This window comes from Panthera onca, chromosome A1 (genome assembly GCF_046562875.1).
Source record: "Panthera onca isolate mPanOnc1 chromosome A1, mPanOnc1 haplotype 2, whole genome shotgun sequence".
Classification (NCBI taxonomy): domain Eukaryota; kingdom Metazoa; phylum Chordata; class Mammalia; order Carnivora; family Felidae; genus Panthera; species Panthera onca.
The window spans coordinates 102308907-102327218 of record NC_138339.1 but is presented as its reverse complement, the minus strand read 5'-3'; the positions used below and the strand labels follow the sequence as shown (position 1 = coordinate 102327218).

Here is an 18312-nt window from a genome sequence, read left to right as displayed (position 1 = left end):
CATATAGTCTCAACTTTAGCATTCACTGGCTTTGAAGTGGTCATGTAATTCATTTGTGAAATGAACGGGTTGATTTCAAGAGCCCCAAGCTTTTACTATAAAAGGCCAGATAGTAAACGCTTTAGGCTTTAGAGGCCATGTACAGTCTCTACCATATATGGTTTTTGTCACATATTCTATCTTTGTTTTTGTTTTTACAAACCTTAAAAATTTTGAAAACCATTTTTAGCCATAAGCTTGACTTGGCCAAGGTTCTTAGTTTGCTCCTTGCTGGATTATTAGGTGATCCTTTACAATCATATCATTTTCTTATTTTATGAAACAGAATGCCAAACACACAACACCTGAGCATCAGTTTATTCATCTCTGTGTTACTGAGCTTTCTGACCTTTTTAGAGATGCCTTCCTGAGTGTGTGCTAAAGTGGAGAGAATTTAATTCTGCTCCTTAGGAAGGCCGGAGGACTTTTCTCCCCTGTACTGTGTCTGAAAATAACTTGTTTCACTCATTGAAGATGAGAGTAGAAAAATTGAACCAGTCAGCCATTATAGATTCCCAGCCAGTTCTGGAAACTGTCCTCGCTCATCGAATTCAGGTTTTACTTTGGGTTTTGAGTTGTGGATCATGTCATGACAGAAATACATAGATAGAAAGCTAATGCTGTTCTCACAAACCTAATCCACCTACAGCATATACAAAGGAAGACAATTCAGTTTTACTGCTGCTGTCTGCTTGTTTGTGTGTCATTTAGTTCTTGGATTTTTTTCAAGGTTTGTCTTTTCATCGGATTCTATCATGATTTCCATTCATGTAAGTGTTCACGTTTTTAAGTATTTGACTTACATGGATATTTTCAGATTGGAAATCCCCTCAGGAAAACTTTTTAGTGTTGCTGGGCTTTACTCTGTTATTTCACAGAGTAACAGACTGAGTTTTTACAGTTTTAACGTTGTGGTACTTGTGTCTAGAAACCAGTCTGCCCAGATACAAAGAGACTTGTACGCTCGGTAGTAAAAAGGCCCCAATTCAGAAAATTGACCAAAAGCTTTACAAATGAAGTTAATTTAGATTTGAACTGCTAATATATAGATAAGTTGGTCTTTTTGCAAGTAGCCTGTATATGGGGCTTAATCTATGAAATGGGTTGAAATAGGCTCTGGGAAATTCTTTTAGAAGGAAATCTGAAATACTGAGCACTATCAATCATTTTGTTAAACTTAAAGGTACATGACATTTATTTACTGAGCAATCCTGTCTCCTGCCAGAATAGCCCTGAATCTTTGAAAATCTGTACTACATTAAGAGAAGAAGCCCTAATCAAAGGAGAAGTCCTCTCCAGGAGAGCATCCTGTTTTGCTGTGGCACTAGCTCTGAATCAGGTAATAAGGCTTCAGGGTGTACATAAGTGAATTGGGAGTGGGAAGACTTGACTACTTGCATTTGTTCTTTTATTTATTTTTTTCCTTCTGACTGTATCCTAAAGAAAAAGTTCCCATAAAGAGACCAGTGCCTTTGGTGCCATGGCAACCTACATCTACACCTGTGCCTCCAAAGGATGTTTTTGTTTACAGTTGAGGACCTAACATGCATTGCTGTTTAGAAGGGGCTGGCCAAGATTTCTGTGGAGACTCAAGTGAGGGAAGCTCTACTCTGAGAGAAATTTGTCAAGTAATTCAAATGAAAATTTTAAATGATTGTTTTACCATGTAACGTTTCAGAACAGTTTAACTTAATGCTCTCCAAAGTGGAATTTACTTGAGGTGAATGAGGAATCCTGGGTCAGTTTGCTGTTTAAGTGGAGTCATCGTATATTTCTTAGTTAGACCCAAATACTCTATTTGGAAGAGGTTTTAGTGATCTTTTAGCCTCTCCATGTCTCAGGACAAATGAAGGCAACTGAGGTCAGAGAGAGGTCTTTCCTGCCATCACATAGCAGTGAAGGACAATTAGAGCTGGAACCCTGGAATAATCTCATGGTTCGTGAGTTTGAACCCTGCATCGGGCTCTCTGCTGTCAGCCTGTCAGCACAGAGCCCAGTTCAGATTCTCTGTCCCTCTATCTCTGCCCCTGCCCCGCTTGTACTCTCCCAAAAATAAATAAATATTTTTTTAAAAAATTTAAAAAGTTATGCCATTTGGTGCTTAGATACATAGTTATGCTCTATCATTGACGTATATATCATTGTGAATCTGTCACTGTCGCATTACAAAGTGCCTCTTTTGGTTTTGTTGAGAATGCTTCTTTTTGGGATTTTACCTTGTCTAATGTTAATATCTCTCCCACCCCATCCCAGTTTTTTTTTTTTTTTAAGTTTTTATTTTTGAGAGACAGAGTGTAAACATGGACAGGCAAAGAGAGAGGGAGACACAGAATCTGAAGCAGGCCCCAGACTCTGAGCTGTCAGCACAGAGCCCGATGTGGGGCTCAAACTCATGAACCATGAGATCATGACATGAGCTGAAGTTGGACGCTTAACCAAGCGTAATTGAGCCACCCAGGTGCCCCCCCCCCACCCCTGCAACCCCAGTTTTTGTTTGCCTCTTTGGTTTAATTAGGTTTGCGTTCGCCTCCCACACTTTTTCCTATCCTTTTATTTGCCATCTTTTCTGAATTGTTTTGTGTGTATCTCTTGTACACTGCATAGATTTGAACATTGTCTTACGATATGCTGCTAGTCTTTTAATGTCCTCCATCTAGATAGACGTGGTGTATTTAATCTTAGGTTTCAGTTATGTTTTGTTTTTGTTTTTGTTTTCAATTTTTAAAATTGCTTCTAGCATGTGGTGGTTTTCTTTTTTTTTTTGGTTTGTATTTTTGCATTAGTGGTTACTTTAAAACCATAAATTGATTTAATCTTCTTAGTATTCTAATGAATTTGACAGTACCTATTAGTTCCCTACTGTGAGTAATGCTGAAATTAGTATATTTCCTCTTTTTTCTCGTTTTCCTCCTCTCCACCACCCAATTTTGGTTGATATGTTACTTTTCATAGTACTCATTTTTCTCTTAAGTATGCTTATTTGTCAGCTTTAAATGCTATTTTTCTGACCACACATAATAAAGACAAGGCAACTAAGCATACTTTCTCTTATATATAGTCTTTCTCCCGTTGTCTTCATTATCCAACTACATAACACTTTGTGCTTCATTCTGTAACCGTATTCCCCACATTTTAGTCCTGTATGTATTTAAATATGTATTCTTACATATACTTGAACATATTCATATATTTTAAAATATTCATTTACTATTGGTTTTCCAGTCATCCCTTTGTTGATTGAAAGGCAGCTCTTCTTTTTCCTCATGGTGTCTTTATGTAGATCATGTGCTGGTTCATTTTTGAGTACTCATTGATAGACAAGTTTCTTAAACCAGCCATTTACAGAATATCCAGGTCAGAGAGAAAGCAGAGCCATGTTGTCATGTTCTAGACTAGTAGGAATTTTTTTTTATGTTTGAGTTTTGTCTACAAAAATGCCTAGGCCTTATTTCTCCTTGGTTACTGGGAATAGATGTGGAGGCAGTTTTCAGTGAAGAATCTCATTCTCTGCCCCTGTCGTAGTGACAGACTCTTTCCTGTGAGTATGGCTTATCTATGTAAGTTTTTGGTTAGCCTCACTTTTGCCACAAAAAGGATCCAGAGGAATTCTCCTTAGTAGCCCTAAATTCCATTGCCATTGTTGTAAACAGGAATTCAGATTTTGTACTTCAGATCGTGGCCCTCACCTTTGAGAACTACTTTGTGGGCTCCTAAGATAGGCAGCATTGTTCTCTGCTCACTGCTTTATCTAGAACTCACCCTGTTCTCTGTCTTTCATGTTGTTGGCAGTACTTCCATCTCTTGTGAGCTTTAAGGTTTCTGCTCTTCTAATTATGTCAGGCGTAGAGTTCGCATTTCTACTTCTCAATCTTGATTTCTTTTTCTTTTCTTCAAAACTTGTCCAGTGGGAGAAGAAGAAATGCCAACTGTATGCCCCCATCTTAAAAACTAGAACTCAGAGGCACCTAGGTGGCTCAGTTGGTTAAGTGTCTGACTCTTGATTTCAGCTCAGGTCATGATCTCACAGTTCGTGGGTTTGAACCTCTGTCACTGCAGAGCCCACTTGGGATTCTCTCTCTGCCTCTCCCTTGCTCATGCGCTGTCTCTCTCTCTCTCAAAATAAATAAATAAGCATTTTAAAAAAACGAACTCAGTTTATTAAAATGTTCGGTAATTTTCTAGATTTGGAGTGCATAGGTCACAGGATGAAAGACACCATAAGGAGTATAGTCGATAGCCTTGTAATAGCGTTGTATGGTGACAGATGACAGCTACACTTGTGGAGAGCACAATTTATTGTATAGACTTGTTGAGTCACTATGTTGTACACCTAAAACTAATGTAACACTGTGTGTTGATTATACTTCAATAAAAATAAAGTATTTTGGAAACTATTTTTAAAATTTAGTAATATGCAAATGTAGGAAATATTTTGTAGAAAGTTCATTGTTTTTCCTGCAAACATACATTTATTTATTTATTTATTTATTTATTTATTTATTTAGAGAGCGTGTGAGCACATGAGTGGGGGAGGGGCAGAGAGAGGAATCCCAAGCAGGCTCTGCACTGTCAGCACAGAGCCCATCTCAGGGCTTGGATTCATGAACCATGAGATCATGACCTGAACAAGAGTCAGGTGCTTAACCAACTGAGCCACCCAGGCGCCCCAAAAAGGTCATTTTTGATTACCAAAAAAACTTTTTCTTTGTGGACTTCAAAACCCCTGGGGCACCATGAATAGGAATATCCTGCTGTCTTTAAAAAGTGTTTATGACAGCAGAGTGATGTTCATATGATTTGAAGTATAACTTGGTTTTCTTTCTTCTAGAACCAGGTGGCGAAAGCTATATCAATTTTTTCTCAAATCATGAAGCCAGAAAGCATTATCTGCACTAATTTAAATGTAAGTGACTTCTTTGTTTAAAGTAAGGCTTGAAAGGTAGTAAGATGATGTCTAGATTTTTTAAATCTGTGTATAAGGAATTTTGATCTCCTAAGATCTTGATTCAATTCAGTGATTTATTGAGCTCTGTGTTAAAGTTACATTATAGCCCCTCTAACAGGAGTCAATCGGCTGTGCTTCCAGGAGTTTATAAACGGGTGAGAAATGTAGATATGCTCAGATACAAGATGTAGCTAAATGCTGCAGGTATAACACATGACTACAGAAAGCTGTGGATACAGAGAGGAAGGAGATAGACTCTTAACTTTGTCTTGACTGAGACTTGAGAATAATCTTTGTGCTAATTGCATCCTGTTTATGGTACCTAACCCAGGGAGTTAGTATACCTATGGTGCATAAAATAGTGCTTGACATGGTAAGAACTCAACAAATGTTAGTTGTTTTCATTCTTGTGTTGCCAGCCTGCCATGACCCATCTATCCCAGTGAGCAATGAGTCATCTACGCCTTACTGGTGCAATTAAAAAGACAACTAGACTCTTGTCATTAAAGACCCCATACACCCCATTCAGCTAACCCCTGCTGAGGCCCTGCTTGTATGCTGAGTATACTTGTGTTATGGGGAGTTGAAAAGAAAGCCCGTAACTTTCAAGAACTTAGTCTCCTGAAACATCACAAGGTCAAGATGAGGAAAACATTGTCAAAAGAACAGAAATGTGTTAATGCCAGTGTGGTATGAACTAGGACAAAGGGTCACAGCCAGGGCAGTGTTGCAGCCTGGGGAGTGAAGTGCTGGCCAGTAGGAGCAAACTGAGCAGGTCTCAGTGAAAAGAGAATTGTTGAGCAGTGTCTGAAGGAGGACAGGACCATGGGATTGAAGGGATGAGGGTTAAAGGGCATTCTTTGTTAGGAGATTAGTTTTGCTGAGGGTTCCCATTAAAAGAATATAAACTTTTAAAAATATTTTTTATTTATTTACTTATTTTGAGGGGGATGTGGTGCAGAGAGAGCAGGGAGAGACGGAGGGAATCCCACGCAGGCTCTGCGCTTTCAGCACAAAGTCCAACCACGAGTCATGAGATCATGACCTTAGCCGAAATCGAGAGTTGGATGCTAAACTGACTGAGCCACCCAGGCACCCCTGCAAACTTTTAATTGTAACCACTTCTTACTAGCCTTAAGTCCTTAGGCAACTTATTTAACCTCTATGGTCTCCATTTTCCTTTTATCTGAAACAGCAATAGTAATAGAAATATTACCATCCTGTCATTGTGAAAATTGAAAGAATAATGCATATAAAGTAGATAACACAGTACCTGGCATGTAATCAGTGTTCAGTGAATGCTTGCTAATACCAGAAACATTTGTTTGAAATGAAGTGTGTTACATAAAGAGGAATATTTATATTTAACAAATCCTAGAACCCAGTGAGTAGGAATTAGGCATAACTCCAAGGTTCCATGGTTTTCTGTTCTTCCATAGTGATTATCCTCAAATGTCACCCCCAGACCAGGGCCCAGATGACTTTCAAGAAAGGACTAGGGGTGTTTGGGTGGCTCAGTGGGTTAGCGTCCAATTTTGGCTCAGGTCGGAATCTCATGGTTCGTAAGTTCAAGCCCCTCATTGGACTCTGTGCTGACAGCTCAGACCTGGAGACTGCTTCAGATTCTGTGTCTCCCTGTCTCTCTGACCCTCTCCCACTTGTTTTTTCTCTCTCTCTTAAAAATAAACATAAGAAAAAAAAGAGAGAGAAGGACTAGATGAGCCTTTCTGGTAAAGTTTGGAGAATAAGGTTGCCAAAAAATCTGAGATAAGAATACCTTATATTTGACCTCACATTGACTTTTCAAAGTCCTTTCGTGTGAGGGAAAGATGGCCAGGGAATGAGAAAGATGGATACAGTGATAATAGAGAAACTGAAAAAAAGCATGGTTTTGGGAGGGAAGAGACTAAATACTAGGAAAATATCCAAAAAAAGATCTTGTAGTTTTTAAAGGGCAGGAACCTAGATGGGGGTGAATATCATAGCTGTTAGTTAAGAGCTCATCTATATAAGACCAGCAGTGGGTCTGATATGAACTGACAAATGCCACAAAAAAGTGAAGAGGACCAAGAAGTGAGTTTAATAAGACAGCAGCGATGAGGCAGAGGAATCCCCAGAAAAAGACAGGGAAGAAATAGCACCAGTGTATAGAAATCTAAGAGGACTGATAACCCTGCCCGTCACAGCCTGCTGCAGACAGCCCCTGTCCCAAGACTGGGTGCCTAGGCAGAAACTGCAGGTCAGAGCAGATGGGTCAGCCTGAAAAGCTCACAGGCATGAGATCTGGGAGGTCAAGGTGGCAAAGGTCCAGAGTCCAGAAGTTCAGGTCATTTGAGCCAATAGTATCAGTAAGCCAAACGGGAGGAAGCCTACTCTTCCAGCAGGTGCTGTGTGTGTTGTGCCTTCTCTGCTGGCTACTGGGTTTTGATGACTCTAGGTATCCAAGTACATAATTGCTTCTGAGAGAGGGAATGGCCTGCAGATGAACTCCTTTCAGGATTGGACAGAAGTAGAATTGCTAGGATTCCAAGTGTTCATAGTATCAGGTAGGAAAGAGGAGTGTTGTGTGGATCATTGGTAGCTTTTCCTAGAGTTGAAATGAGCTTGGGAGGATCAGTAAGGATTGGTGGTGAGAAATTGAAGAGATACAGATCAGCACAGTTTTCATTTAATTGAGCTAAGGTACCACGCTAGGTACTTAATACTCATTGGTTCGTTTTATACAATGTAGGAACAATATTTCCCCATATCACACATGTGGAAAATGGAGATTCAAAGGGTAAATAAATTACCCAAGTTCTTGAAGCTAATTATGTACAGAGTCAGGCTGTAACACAAACACATCTGTTTGATTACAGAGCTTAGGGTTTCCCCACCACTCCAGACCTGCAGAGATAAGGGTTCTATCTTTTTATTCAGGATTGGGATTAGCTGATCCTCCTGAATGATGAAAAGGAATAGGATTGGATGTCAAAAAGCCAAGTTGCTGGTAGTGCACATGCTCCATGTTCTTGTGTTGAGAGGCTTCATCTCTTGCACTCCTTGGCTGTCACATTTATTATGAGAATCTAGTGATAATTGTTTTTTTCATCTGAGAAAGTGCTTTGGTGGAAATAAAACATAGCCTGAGAGTGAAGCTGTCCACTCACAGTAGGAGGAGAAATCTAGAGCCCAGAGCATGGTGGGGAATGTGCCCACCAGCCAGGACAGCAGGACTAGCTTCTTTTCTCTGAGAGCTGGGAAAGAAGCGCAGCCGATAAACTTGGTGGAATGGGTATGTTTTGGGCAAACACTATATAAGGAACCTTGAACTCATCTTGAATATGAATTGTCCCTCCATGAACTGGGTCACAGAAGTATACATTGTTCAGACACTTAAAGACCATTTTATTGTTTATTGTTTAAAAGTGCTCACTCAGGAACTTCTTCCAAATGTCCAACCCAGTTTCTTATATTTCAGGGTAAACCTGTTTTGGCTTCCTTAGGGATATTGAAAAAAGATGGTTGCCATTCTCAGGTTTAATAATCTTTCAGATTCAGATCTCTGTTATTAGAGCAGGCTTTTAAAAACTGATTTAATGGGCCCTAGCTTCTCTAAGGCTGAGTCATCTACTTGGAATCCCTAAGGGCAATTTGTTAATTATTAAGAAATGGAAACCTGACAAATAGGCTGCGGTAGAAAGTCAGTTCAGTCAGTATTAGCAGAAATAAATGAAGTTTTTTTTTTTTTCTGATCTACTTTAGAAATTAATGTCTTCTACTAAAATCTTTTCCTGCTGCCAGTTGGAATTTGAACTTACCTAATTTTTCCCCCTCAACTTAATTTTCTTTTCATCAAAATTGCTCTTGCTGCCAATATGACCCAGAGGGCCTGATTTTCCATTTTCCCAGCTAATACTTGCTACATACTGAATTGATTTCGCAGATGATCTCATGGAGGCACATGCATGTTGGCTCTGCTGTCTGAATTCAAATTCATCAATTTCAAAAGAACTGTAGCCCCCTCTTTAGCAATGTTAATCAATATCAAAAGATTAATCTCCACTTCTAAATAATGTTTGAAAGAGCTGAGACCAACATGGGATAGCTTTCCACTGATGCTATTTGAATTCCAATCATGTCTCTAGAAATAAGGCATGTCTCCAAGTGGATACCCATTTTGGAATTCAATTACCTTGCAGGGGAATTGACAATTGGTTAGTTTTGCTACTTTTACCATTATTTGTTAACACAGAAAAATGTTTTTTTTTTAATATTTATTTATTTTTGAGAAAGAGCATGTGCATGTGTGCTTATGTGAATAGGGAAGGGGCAGAGAGAGGAGAGAATTCCAAGCAGGCTCCATGCTGTCAGTGCAGAGTCCAGGGCAGGGCTTGATCCCACCAACCATGAGATCATGACCCAAGCTGAAATCAAGAGTCAGACGCTCAACTGACTGAGCCACTCAGGTTCCCCAACACAGATAGATGTTTTTCGGTTTTTGGGTTTTTTTTAAATGTTTGCTTATTTTTGAGACACAGGGAGACAGAGCACGAGTGAGGGAGGGGCAGAGAGAGAGGGAGACACAGAATCTGAAACAGGCTCCAGGCTCTGAGCTGTCAGCACACAGCCCGATGTGGGGCTCAAACCCACGAACCATGAGATCGTGACCTGAGCCGAAGTTGGATGCTTAACTGACTGAGCCACCCAGGCTCCCCCAGATAAATGTTTTAATGCCCCTTTCTGCAGTCACTAAGGTCCCCCTAAAGTTACAGTCCATGCTAGGAAGCCTCCTAGGCTGCATGGGGTAGGCAAGGAGATAGGACTCTTTCTCATAAATCCCTTAAGATTTTGGAACTTAAGAATTGCATTTTGGTTAAGAGCAATGTAGACTTGAGGGGAAAAAAAGGAGTCTGTACAACTGAGAAGCTTTGTTTTTCTTCCATGTATAAAAACCATGTAGATGGTCAGTCTAGGTCTGGTGTGACATTTTATGATAACATCAGGGACCCAGCCTCTTTCTGTGTTTCCATACCACCATTGTAAGCATATGATTTTTATCTATTACGTCTTTTCCAGTGAGATAGAGGAAGAATGGAGGAGAAAGACACTGGACCCTTTTGAGGATGCTTTCCCAAATGTCTCACCCAGCCAGTTGTACTTACATGTTATTGGCCAGAACTGAATCCTGTAACCATACGTAGTAGTAGCAAAGAAACCTGAGAAATATAGTCTTAGAATTCTGTACATGACAGCATCAGTTGAAGTTAGGGAGTTCTGTTAATCAAAAAAGAAGGGGAGGACAGATATTGTTTAGAAAACTAGCAGTCTCTATTGCATTATGATATTCTACTTCAAATATAGCTAACTTAAAAGACAAAGACAAAATGCTAATTTCTGCATGTTCAGGGCTTCTGGTCCTTTATTTTGGTCAAAGGCACCCAATGACTTGTGAACATTTTTTGATGTTTCAGAAAACCAGAGGGGCAGGAGGTGTCCTTCTGTAGTTCTTGGAGTAGTTTTTCTTACCTAAATTCGCCCTATTCCTTGCTAATTTTCTTAGTCTTTGGTTTGAAATCTGTAAGATTGAAGCATTGTGCTGTACCTTGATCTAGTTTTCCTTAACTGTACCCTGAGGTTTCAGTTTGAGACCAATTCTAGCTTTAAATTCTCTCTTTGTCTTTTATCAGTAACTGCCTCATCTATATTGTCCTTCATCAGTCTATTTTGAGGTATTGAACTTTACTCTTGAAATCCCTTCTGAATCACAGATAGTTGCTGGAGGCAGGGAGGGAAATTGGGAAGACTTAAGAAGAGTTGAAATCTTCCAGGAGCACATCATTAATAGATCCTAGCATGGAGCTCCAGGAGGTTTATCTGTGTAAATTGCTAGGGGACCTCTGTTCTCCTTCTCATTCCTTATTGGCGAAGGTCTACTAGGTGCAAGGCACTAGAGACCTAACACCTAACAAGGTCAATTTCTCCTTGCCCTCAATAGGACAGACAATTGCCAACCCAATCAGAATTGGTTATTATTAATATAAGAGCTTGAAGTACTATTGAGAGTCAGAGACTTTACCCTACTTTTAAGCTAATGAGTAAACCTTCAATAGTTTCATGGATGCTGGTAGAGTTCACAAGGCACTGAGAGGTGAAGGACATTTCCTTAAATCAGAGCAATAGTAGTAGCCACAACATTAGCATTTTTGCATCAGTTTCTTGAACCCAGTTCCCACATGGCAACCCAAGGTCTATATGCCTCTTACACATACAGGAGAACCCAGATCTCTCAAAATGGCAGTAAGCATGCCTGCCCTTTTCTCTACATGAGGCACCATGTCGGTCTTTCCAGGCTGTGGGTTCTATGAATATCCTTGAAAAGATAGTCTGGAATAAAGGCAGGTAGTACTTCTTCTGCTTGAATGTGAGAAGTCTGTAGAGTGTTGCCTCCCAGTGAAAAGTGTGCTCATGACTTGGCCTGTGCTTTACAACACTGAACTTAGATTGAGTTCTTTGGATTTAGCCTACTTGGAATCATTTCATTCTGTTCTTTGGGACCAAAGTTAGCCCCTCATCCCGATCAACTGCTAAACAAACTTAAATTGTTATAATGGTCTGTAGAAAGAAATAAGCTGGTTTGCTATATGAAAAGAAATATCTCTTCCAGAAAAACTCTTTTCCAAAGGATCAAGAGCCTTTAAAATGTTTATATTCTTTGACTTTATAATTTCACTTCTGGGAGTCAAGTCCTAGATATTAACAAGGTTTTTTTTTTTTTTTTTAATGTATGCATTTATCAATATGTTGAGTTTATTAATATATTGAAGAGTGGTATTGCTTAAATTAACAAATTATCATATACGCATTCATCATTAAACATGAGGTATTCTATAATTTCTTAATGAGAAAATATTCACTGTATAATAGTTGACAGAAAGAATCAGATCTGGGGGAAAATTAATACATTTGGAAGATAATACATGAAATTGTAAACAGTGGATAACATTAGTTGGGGAATTCTGAGTCATTCTGATTTTCTTTTCTTTTTTAATGTTTTTATTTATTTTTGAGAGAGAGAGAGCACCAGCAGGGGAGGGGCAGAAAGAGAGGGAGACCCAGAATCCAAAGCAGGCTCCAGGCTCTGAGCTGTAGGCACAGAGCCCAACGCAGGGCTCGAACCCACAAACTGTGAGATCATGACCTGAGCCGAAGTTGGATGCTCAACCTGCTGAACCACACAGACGCCCTGTTATTTTCTTTAACCTTTTCTGTGTTTTTCAAATTGTACTAGTGAATGTTGGTAATGGGTGGAGCGAAGGGGGGAATGTGTTTTTTTCCTTGGGTTAAATATGTCTATCTGGTGAAGGTAGTTAGTGGTACCATCTTAAAAGCCAAGTACAGTACCCAGTTTTAGAAGTTCCTTAATAGCCACAGTGTAAATAGGAGTACTTGAACCAGCTTCCTCTTGATACCTGCAACTGATTAGCCTGCAATTTCTAGGAAGGAAGGAAGGAAGGAAGGGAGGGAGGGAGGGAGGGAAGGAAGGAAGGAAGGAAGGAAGGAAGGAAGGAAGGAAGGAAAGAAAGAAAGAAAGAAAGAAAGGTAAAGGTATATTTCACCCCACAGTCGATCTTAGGAGATAGTCTCATAGTCCTCTGCTCCGAATCTGGAAGAAATAGGAAGAAACTGATAGTAATGTTTGAGTACCTGCTGTGTGCTGGTATTTTATTCAATATTCACAGTAATTCCAAATGTGAGATGTAAACCTATTTTACTAATTTTATAAATGCAAAAGTTGGAAGAGCTTAAATAGATGGCCAGAGTTACATAGCTCATAATTGCCCATGCCAGGAGTCCAGCCCAAATATGCCAGACTCCAAAATCTGTATTTTCTCCGTTTCTATCTTTAGGTAAGTTTTGAAGTTGAGGTGTTTTAATTAGCTGTTGGAAACCCAAGTTCTGGCTGATAGACATATATTCGAAGCATTCTTTGAATTTGTGCAAGAGAATGAATTAGGTAATAGCATGAAAGCAGGTAGATGCCTATAAATGTAGGGTTCATACATCATTGTTGAGCGCTGGCTCAGTCTTGTTTTTGCTTGTTTGTTCTTTGTATTCAGATTTTGATTCATATCCAGTCAAATATGTTGAAAACCCTGATAAAGATATTAAAGGATGCTGCAGACGGAAATTTATCAAAATTTGTGAAAAGACAGGAGTTCTCAGAAGAAGTGGTGAGTATGAGATTGCTGCAGAAATGATTTAAAGGTGAAAGGACATACATTAGAGTATCCACTTATTGTCTTCATTCTACAGGCCGCCACCTTAAAGAGTGTCAAGTATGGCAACATCTCTCTTTTTCCTGTTAAAAGATTTCTTTTTGGGTGCAAAGGTTTTTTTTCTTCCAACAGGAAGTATCCTCTGAAATTCTAGGAAAACTTGGTCCTCTTACATTATTTCCCCACCCCCCACATAGTGTTTTCCTGCGTCCTGGGTCCCCTTTTTCCTCAAGCCCTCCGTACCTTCTGCCCACTCCCTGACCCCTGCGCCCTGGTTCATGGCGGAAGTAAGAGCAATGAGGAGAGAACTGCTGCCTCACCAACCACCTCCTGTCCCGCCTGCTCATCTTCCCTCCTGAAGCCATGGCAATTGAATGCACCTCTCTGGAGCAGGCTTCCCCACTGAGCCCTAGAGCCCATCCCTCAGACCCATTGCAGGACATCAGTTCAGAAGATATTTTACCCTCTTTTGAGCATCATGAACATCCCCGTCCCTGGGGATCATTCCCATCAGGAATAAGCTACAGTAGCTCTCATCTTAAAAATTAAAAAAAAAAAAAAAAAAAAAGTGTCCCCACTTACACAAATAAAAAGACACACTGTGTGTTGAGATAGGAGGGCTCAACCCCATAAAGTCAATTCTTCCCAATTATTGTGATAATGTAACCTAATAAAAGTGCCATTAGTTTTGTTTGTGTGGTTAAAGTTTAGTAGGAAGAACAAACTAACAAGAATAACTGGGAAAACCCTGTGAGAGGAGAGCAGGGAGGGGTGCTAGACTTGCCAGAAATTTAGCCGTATTAATGCTTCTATAATCAGAACTTTGGTTTTAGGTACTGAGTAGACCAACTAATGGAACTGTATAAATGTTTTTGCAAAACTATAAAACAAAATTAAATAGAAATGATAAGCAGTTTCAAAAAATTGAAAGCAGAAGGAAACAAAGGAACCCATGTCTCACACTGATGGCTGAAGCACACAAAGAGGAGCTACTGTAAGTCCTTTGAAATTTAGTAATTTGTCCATCAGTAGCTAAAGGGAAAAAAACTGTAAGGAAATCGTAAATGACTGGCAGTGATGAGTTTGTTACTAATGATATTGGTATTGTTTTGACTAATGAAGAGGCCTGTTTGATTGGTTCGCCCTCCCTGCTTTCTTCCCTTGCCTTCTGACGGTACTGGTGCCTGCTGGTTGGCGGGAGAGGGCAGCAGGCTCCTTTCTCCCCCTCTGACACTCTGTTGCCCTCCCAGCCCTATCCCTTTTTTGGACTTGCACCCAAAGGCTTCTACCTGCTGGCAAAGGGAGCTTGTCAGGAAACTAACTGGATGTGATTAATTTAAAGCTTCTGTTTGGATTCCTTAGCGCTGTGGAAGTTGTGATCCACCCAAACCCTTTTGGAGTATGTTTTAGGAAAGTAGGGTAACTGGAAATGTAAACCTGTTTTAAAGTGCACAGTTTGTGCATGTGCATCCATTACTGACACAACTTCAGTTTCCCCAACAGCACTAATGCTTATCACTCTACTTAGATCTGGTTTATCAAGATGTTGTCCCCATTATATGACTGAATCATCCAAACAAACACCACATTGAGAAATACTGATTTTTTTCCCCAAAGTCTGTAAGATTGACTTATTTCAAAAGCTCCCCCTCTAGCTGAGTGCGTTCCTGGCTGTTGTGAGGCTGCATGGGGAACTGCCATTGAGAAATTATAAATAAACGCTCTAACTCCAGTAGCCTTTGAACAGCTCTAAATAACACTTGTAAGACTGTATGCAGAGTCCTCCATTATAAAACCTGCATCTTACAAGTGCTCTGGGTAGTGTTGATACCAACAGCTATTAAAGATGTCTCGTATGGGGCGCCTGGGTGGCTCGGTCGTTTAAGCGTCCGACTTCGGCTCAGGTCATGATCTTGTGGTTTGTGAGTTCGAGCCCCGTGTCAGGCTCTGTGCTGGCAGCTTGTAGCCTGGAGCCTGCTTCCGATTCTGTGTCTCTCTTTCTCTCTCTCTCTCTCTCTCTCTCTCTCTCTACCCCTCCCCCACTCACGCTCTGTCTCTGTCTCTCAAAAATGAATAAACTAGGGGCGCCTGGGTGGCTCAGTCGGTTAAGCATCCGACTTCGGCTCAGGTCATGATCTCGCGGTCCGTGAGTTTGAGCCCCGCGTCGGGCTCTGTGCTGACAGCTCAGAGCCTGGAGCCTGCTTCCGATTCTGTGTCTCCCTCTCTCTCTGCCCCTCCCCTGTTCATGCTCTGTCTCTCTCTGTCTCAAAAATAAATAAACGTTAAAAAAAAAAAAAAAAGATGCCTCGTGTGTGGAGATAAGGTTATACCTACCACCAAAGGAATGTTGAAAAGAATTGTTGGGTTGTTTTTTTTTTAATTACTATGACTAAAATCTCTCCAAACATTCAGTTTCTTCACTGATTTCTTTTTTGAAACTAACCTAACAATGGAGTAAAATCTCTTTTCTGCTTAAGTTGTAGAATGGTCCCTGTGACACCATTTGGTATTTGTGTAGTGATGGGAGAGAATTGATGCAGTATATGCAATTAGAGCAAAGTTATCTCCAGCTTGGCATGTTTGCTTGGCTGCTTTCGGAAACCATATGCTGCCCATTAGGTCACCTCACCTTCAACATGGGACTAAACAAGCTATTCATTCTTCTTAAGAATAACATACATTGCTGAAACTTCTTACCTGAAGGTTCCTGGGAGCCCTTGTTTGAAAGGAAGGTATGTTGGCAGCAGATAGGGTTATGATCTATCTAGAAGGTGACCAGAGGATTTCTTAGGGACCTTGATCACACGTAAATTTTATAAGATGCGTTGTTGGATTGTATCATAAATAAGGATTGAACGAAGTCAACTATTGATTTTGTTCAAAAGTAGCTTTACATTGTTATTTAGAGCTCACCCATTTTTGTAGAATTAAATGCCATTCTTACACTTGTGAGTCCAATGTTTATACCTTTGGTTTAGACATCTCCATGCCTCATATTTGTGTATATCCAACAACCTCTTGACTTACCCACTTAGAACTTTCACAGGCATCTCAACCAGAACTCTTGATGTTTTTATGCTTCCAAATCTGTTCCTCCCATCTTGCCCATCTCCATTAATTACCTCACCCATCACCAAGTTACTAAAGCCCAAATTAGGAAGATGTCTTTGATTCCTCCCTTTCCTTGACCTCTTCCTCAATAAATCCTTTCAGTTTAACTCCCCAGATATACTTGATAGATGTCTACTTCAGCATGTTGTGTCTATGTTTTCCAGTCTAGACTGTGATCCTCTCTCATGTGGACTGTGGTATTGGCCTCTGGATTAGTCTCCACCCTCCCTTTCTCTACACGTTTAAACATTATCTGCAGATGTTTAAACCTAAATCAGATCCTGTCCTAATTTGGACCTTCTGACAGCTTCTAGAATACATTCCAGAAAACTTAATCATGTATAAAACCCTACATATTTGGCCGTGCCTCCTGCTCTGATTGTTAAATTTGGCAAACTTGTTCCATTGCTGTTTGACTCCTTTTCCTAGTATGTTTCATTGTATAGTATGTACCACATAAACACCCTTTTTTTTTAATATGAAATTTATTGTCACATTGGTTTCCATACAACACCCAGTGCTCATCCCAACAGGTGCCCTCCTCAATAGCCATCACCCACCCTCTCCTCCCTCCCACCCCCATCAACCCTCAGTTTCTTCTCAGTTTTTAAGAGTCTCTTGTGGTTTGGCTCCCTCCCTCTCTAACCTTTTTTTTTTCCCCTTCCCCTCCCCCCTTGGTCTTGTGTTAAATTTCTCAAGATCCACATAAGAGTGAAAACATACGGTATCTGTCTTTCTCTGTATGGCTTATTTCACTTAGCATCACACTCTCCAGTTCCATCCACGTTGCTACAAAAGGCCATATTTCATTCTTTCTCATTGCCACGTAGTATTCTATTGTGTATATAAACCACAATTTCTTTATCCATTCATCAGTTGATGGACATTTAGGCTCTTTCCATAATTTGGCTATTGTTGAAAGTGCTGCTATAAACATTGGGGTACAGGTGCCCCTATGCCTCAGCACTCCTGTATCCCTTGGGTAAATTCCTAGCAGTGCTATTGCTGGGTCATAGGGTAGATCTATTTGTAATTTTTTGAGGAACCTTCACACTGTTTTCCAGAGCAGTTGCACCAGTTTGCATTCCCACCAACAGTGCAAGAGGGTTCTCATTTCTCCACATCCCCTCCAGCATCTATAGTCTCCTGATTTGTTCATTTTAGCCAGTCTGACTGGCGTGATGTGGTATCTGAGTGTGGTTTTGATTTGTATTTCCCTGATGAGGAGCGACATTGAGCATCTTTTCATGTGCCTGTTGGCCATCTGGATGGCTTCTTTAGAGAAGTGTCTATTCATGTTTTCTGCCCATTTCTTCACTGGATTATTCGTTTTTCGGGTGTGGAGTTTGGTAAGCTCTTTATATATTTTGGATACTAGCCCTTTGTCCGATATGTCATTTGCAAATATCTTTTCCCATTCCGTAGGTAGCCTTATAGTTTTGTTGATTGTTTCCTTTGCAGTGCAGAAGCTTTTTATCTTCATGAGGTCCCAGTAGTTCCTTTTTGCTTTTAATTCCCTTGCCTTTGGGGATGTGTCGAGTAAGAAATTGCTGCGGCTGAGGTCAGAGAGGTTTTTTTCCTGCTTTCTCCTCTAGAGTTTTGATGGTTTCCTGTCTCACATTCAGGTCCTTTATCCATTTTGAGTTTATTTTGGTGAGTGGTGTAAGAAAGTGGTCTAGTTTCAACCTTCTGCACGTTGCTGTCCAGTTCTCCCAGCACCATTTGTTAAAGAGACTGTCTTTTTTCCATTGGATATTCTTTCCTGCTTTGTCAAAGATGAGTTGGCCATGCCTTTGTGGGTCTAATTCTGGGGTTTTGATTCTATTCCATTCCATTGGTCTATGTGTCTGTTTTTGTGCCAATACCATGCTGTCTTGATGATTACAGCTTTGTAGTAGAGGCTAAAGTCTGGGATTGTGATGCCTCCTGCTTTGGTCTTCTTCTTCAAAATTACTTTGG

At 40.2% G+C, this 18312-nt stretch overlaps 1 protein-coding gene and 1 long non-coding RNA gene across 12 annotated transcripts in view; one reads left to right on the top strand and one right to left on the bottom strand.

The window, feature by feature from the left end:
- Positions 1-18312, top strand: part of PTCD2 (pentatricopeptide repeat domain 2) — a 115420-nt gene that overhangs the window by 14020 nt on the left and 83088 nt on the right. For 8 of the 10 annotated variants that reach the window (XR_009610978.3, XR_009610977.3, XR_009610976.3 and 5 more), the window contains 3 exons: positions 1265-1378; positions 4868-4942; positions 13084-13197. Coding sequence is in view for 5 of the 10 variants with exons in the window: in XM_060635578.3 (XP_060491561.3) it covers positions 1265-1378; positions 4868-4942; positions 13084-13197 (303 nt within the window). In the remaining 5 variants the exon portion in view is untranslated. Of the gene's footprint in view, positions 1-1264; positions 1379-4867; positions 4943-13083; positions 13198-14075; positions 14237-18312 lie in introns of all 10 variants that reach the window. The other 2 variants (XR_009610979.3, XM_060635576.3) reach the window with 2 other exon arrangements.
- The window catches only part of LOC132681289 (uncharacterized), a 29719-nt gene that overhangs the window by 1100 nt on the left and 10307 nt on the right, over positions 1-18312 (bottom strand). For both annotated transcript variants that reach the window (XR_009610982.3, XR_013556506.1), the window contains exon 4: positions 10129-10240. This is a non-coding gene — a long non-coding RNA (uncharacterized LOC132681289). The remainder of the gene's footprint in view (positions 1-10128; positions 10241-18312) is intronic.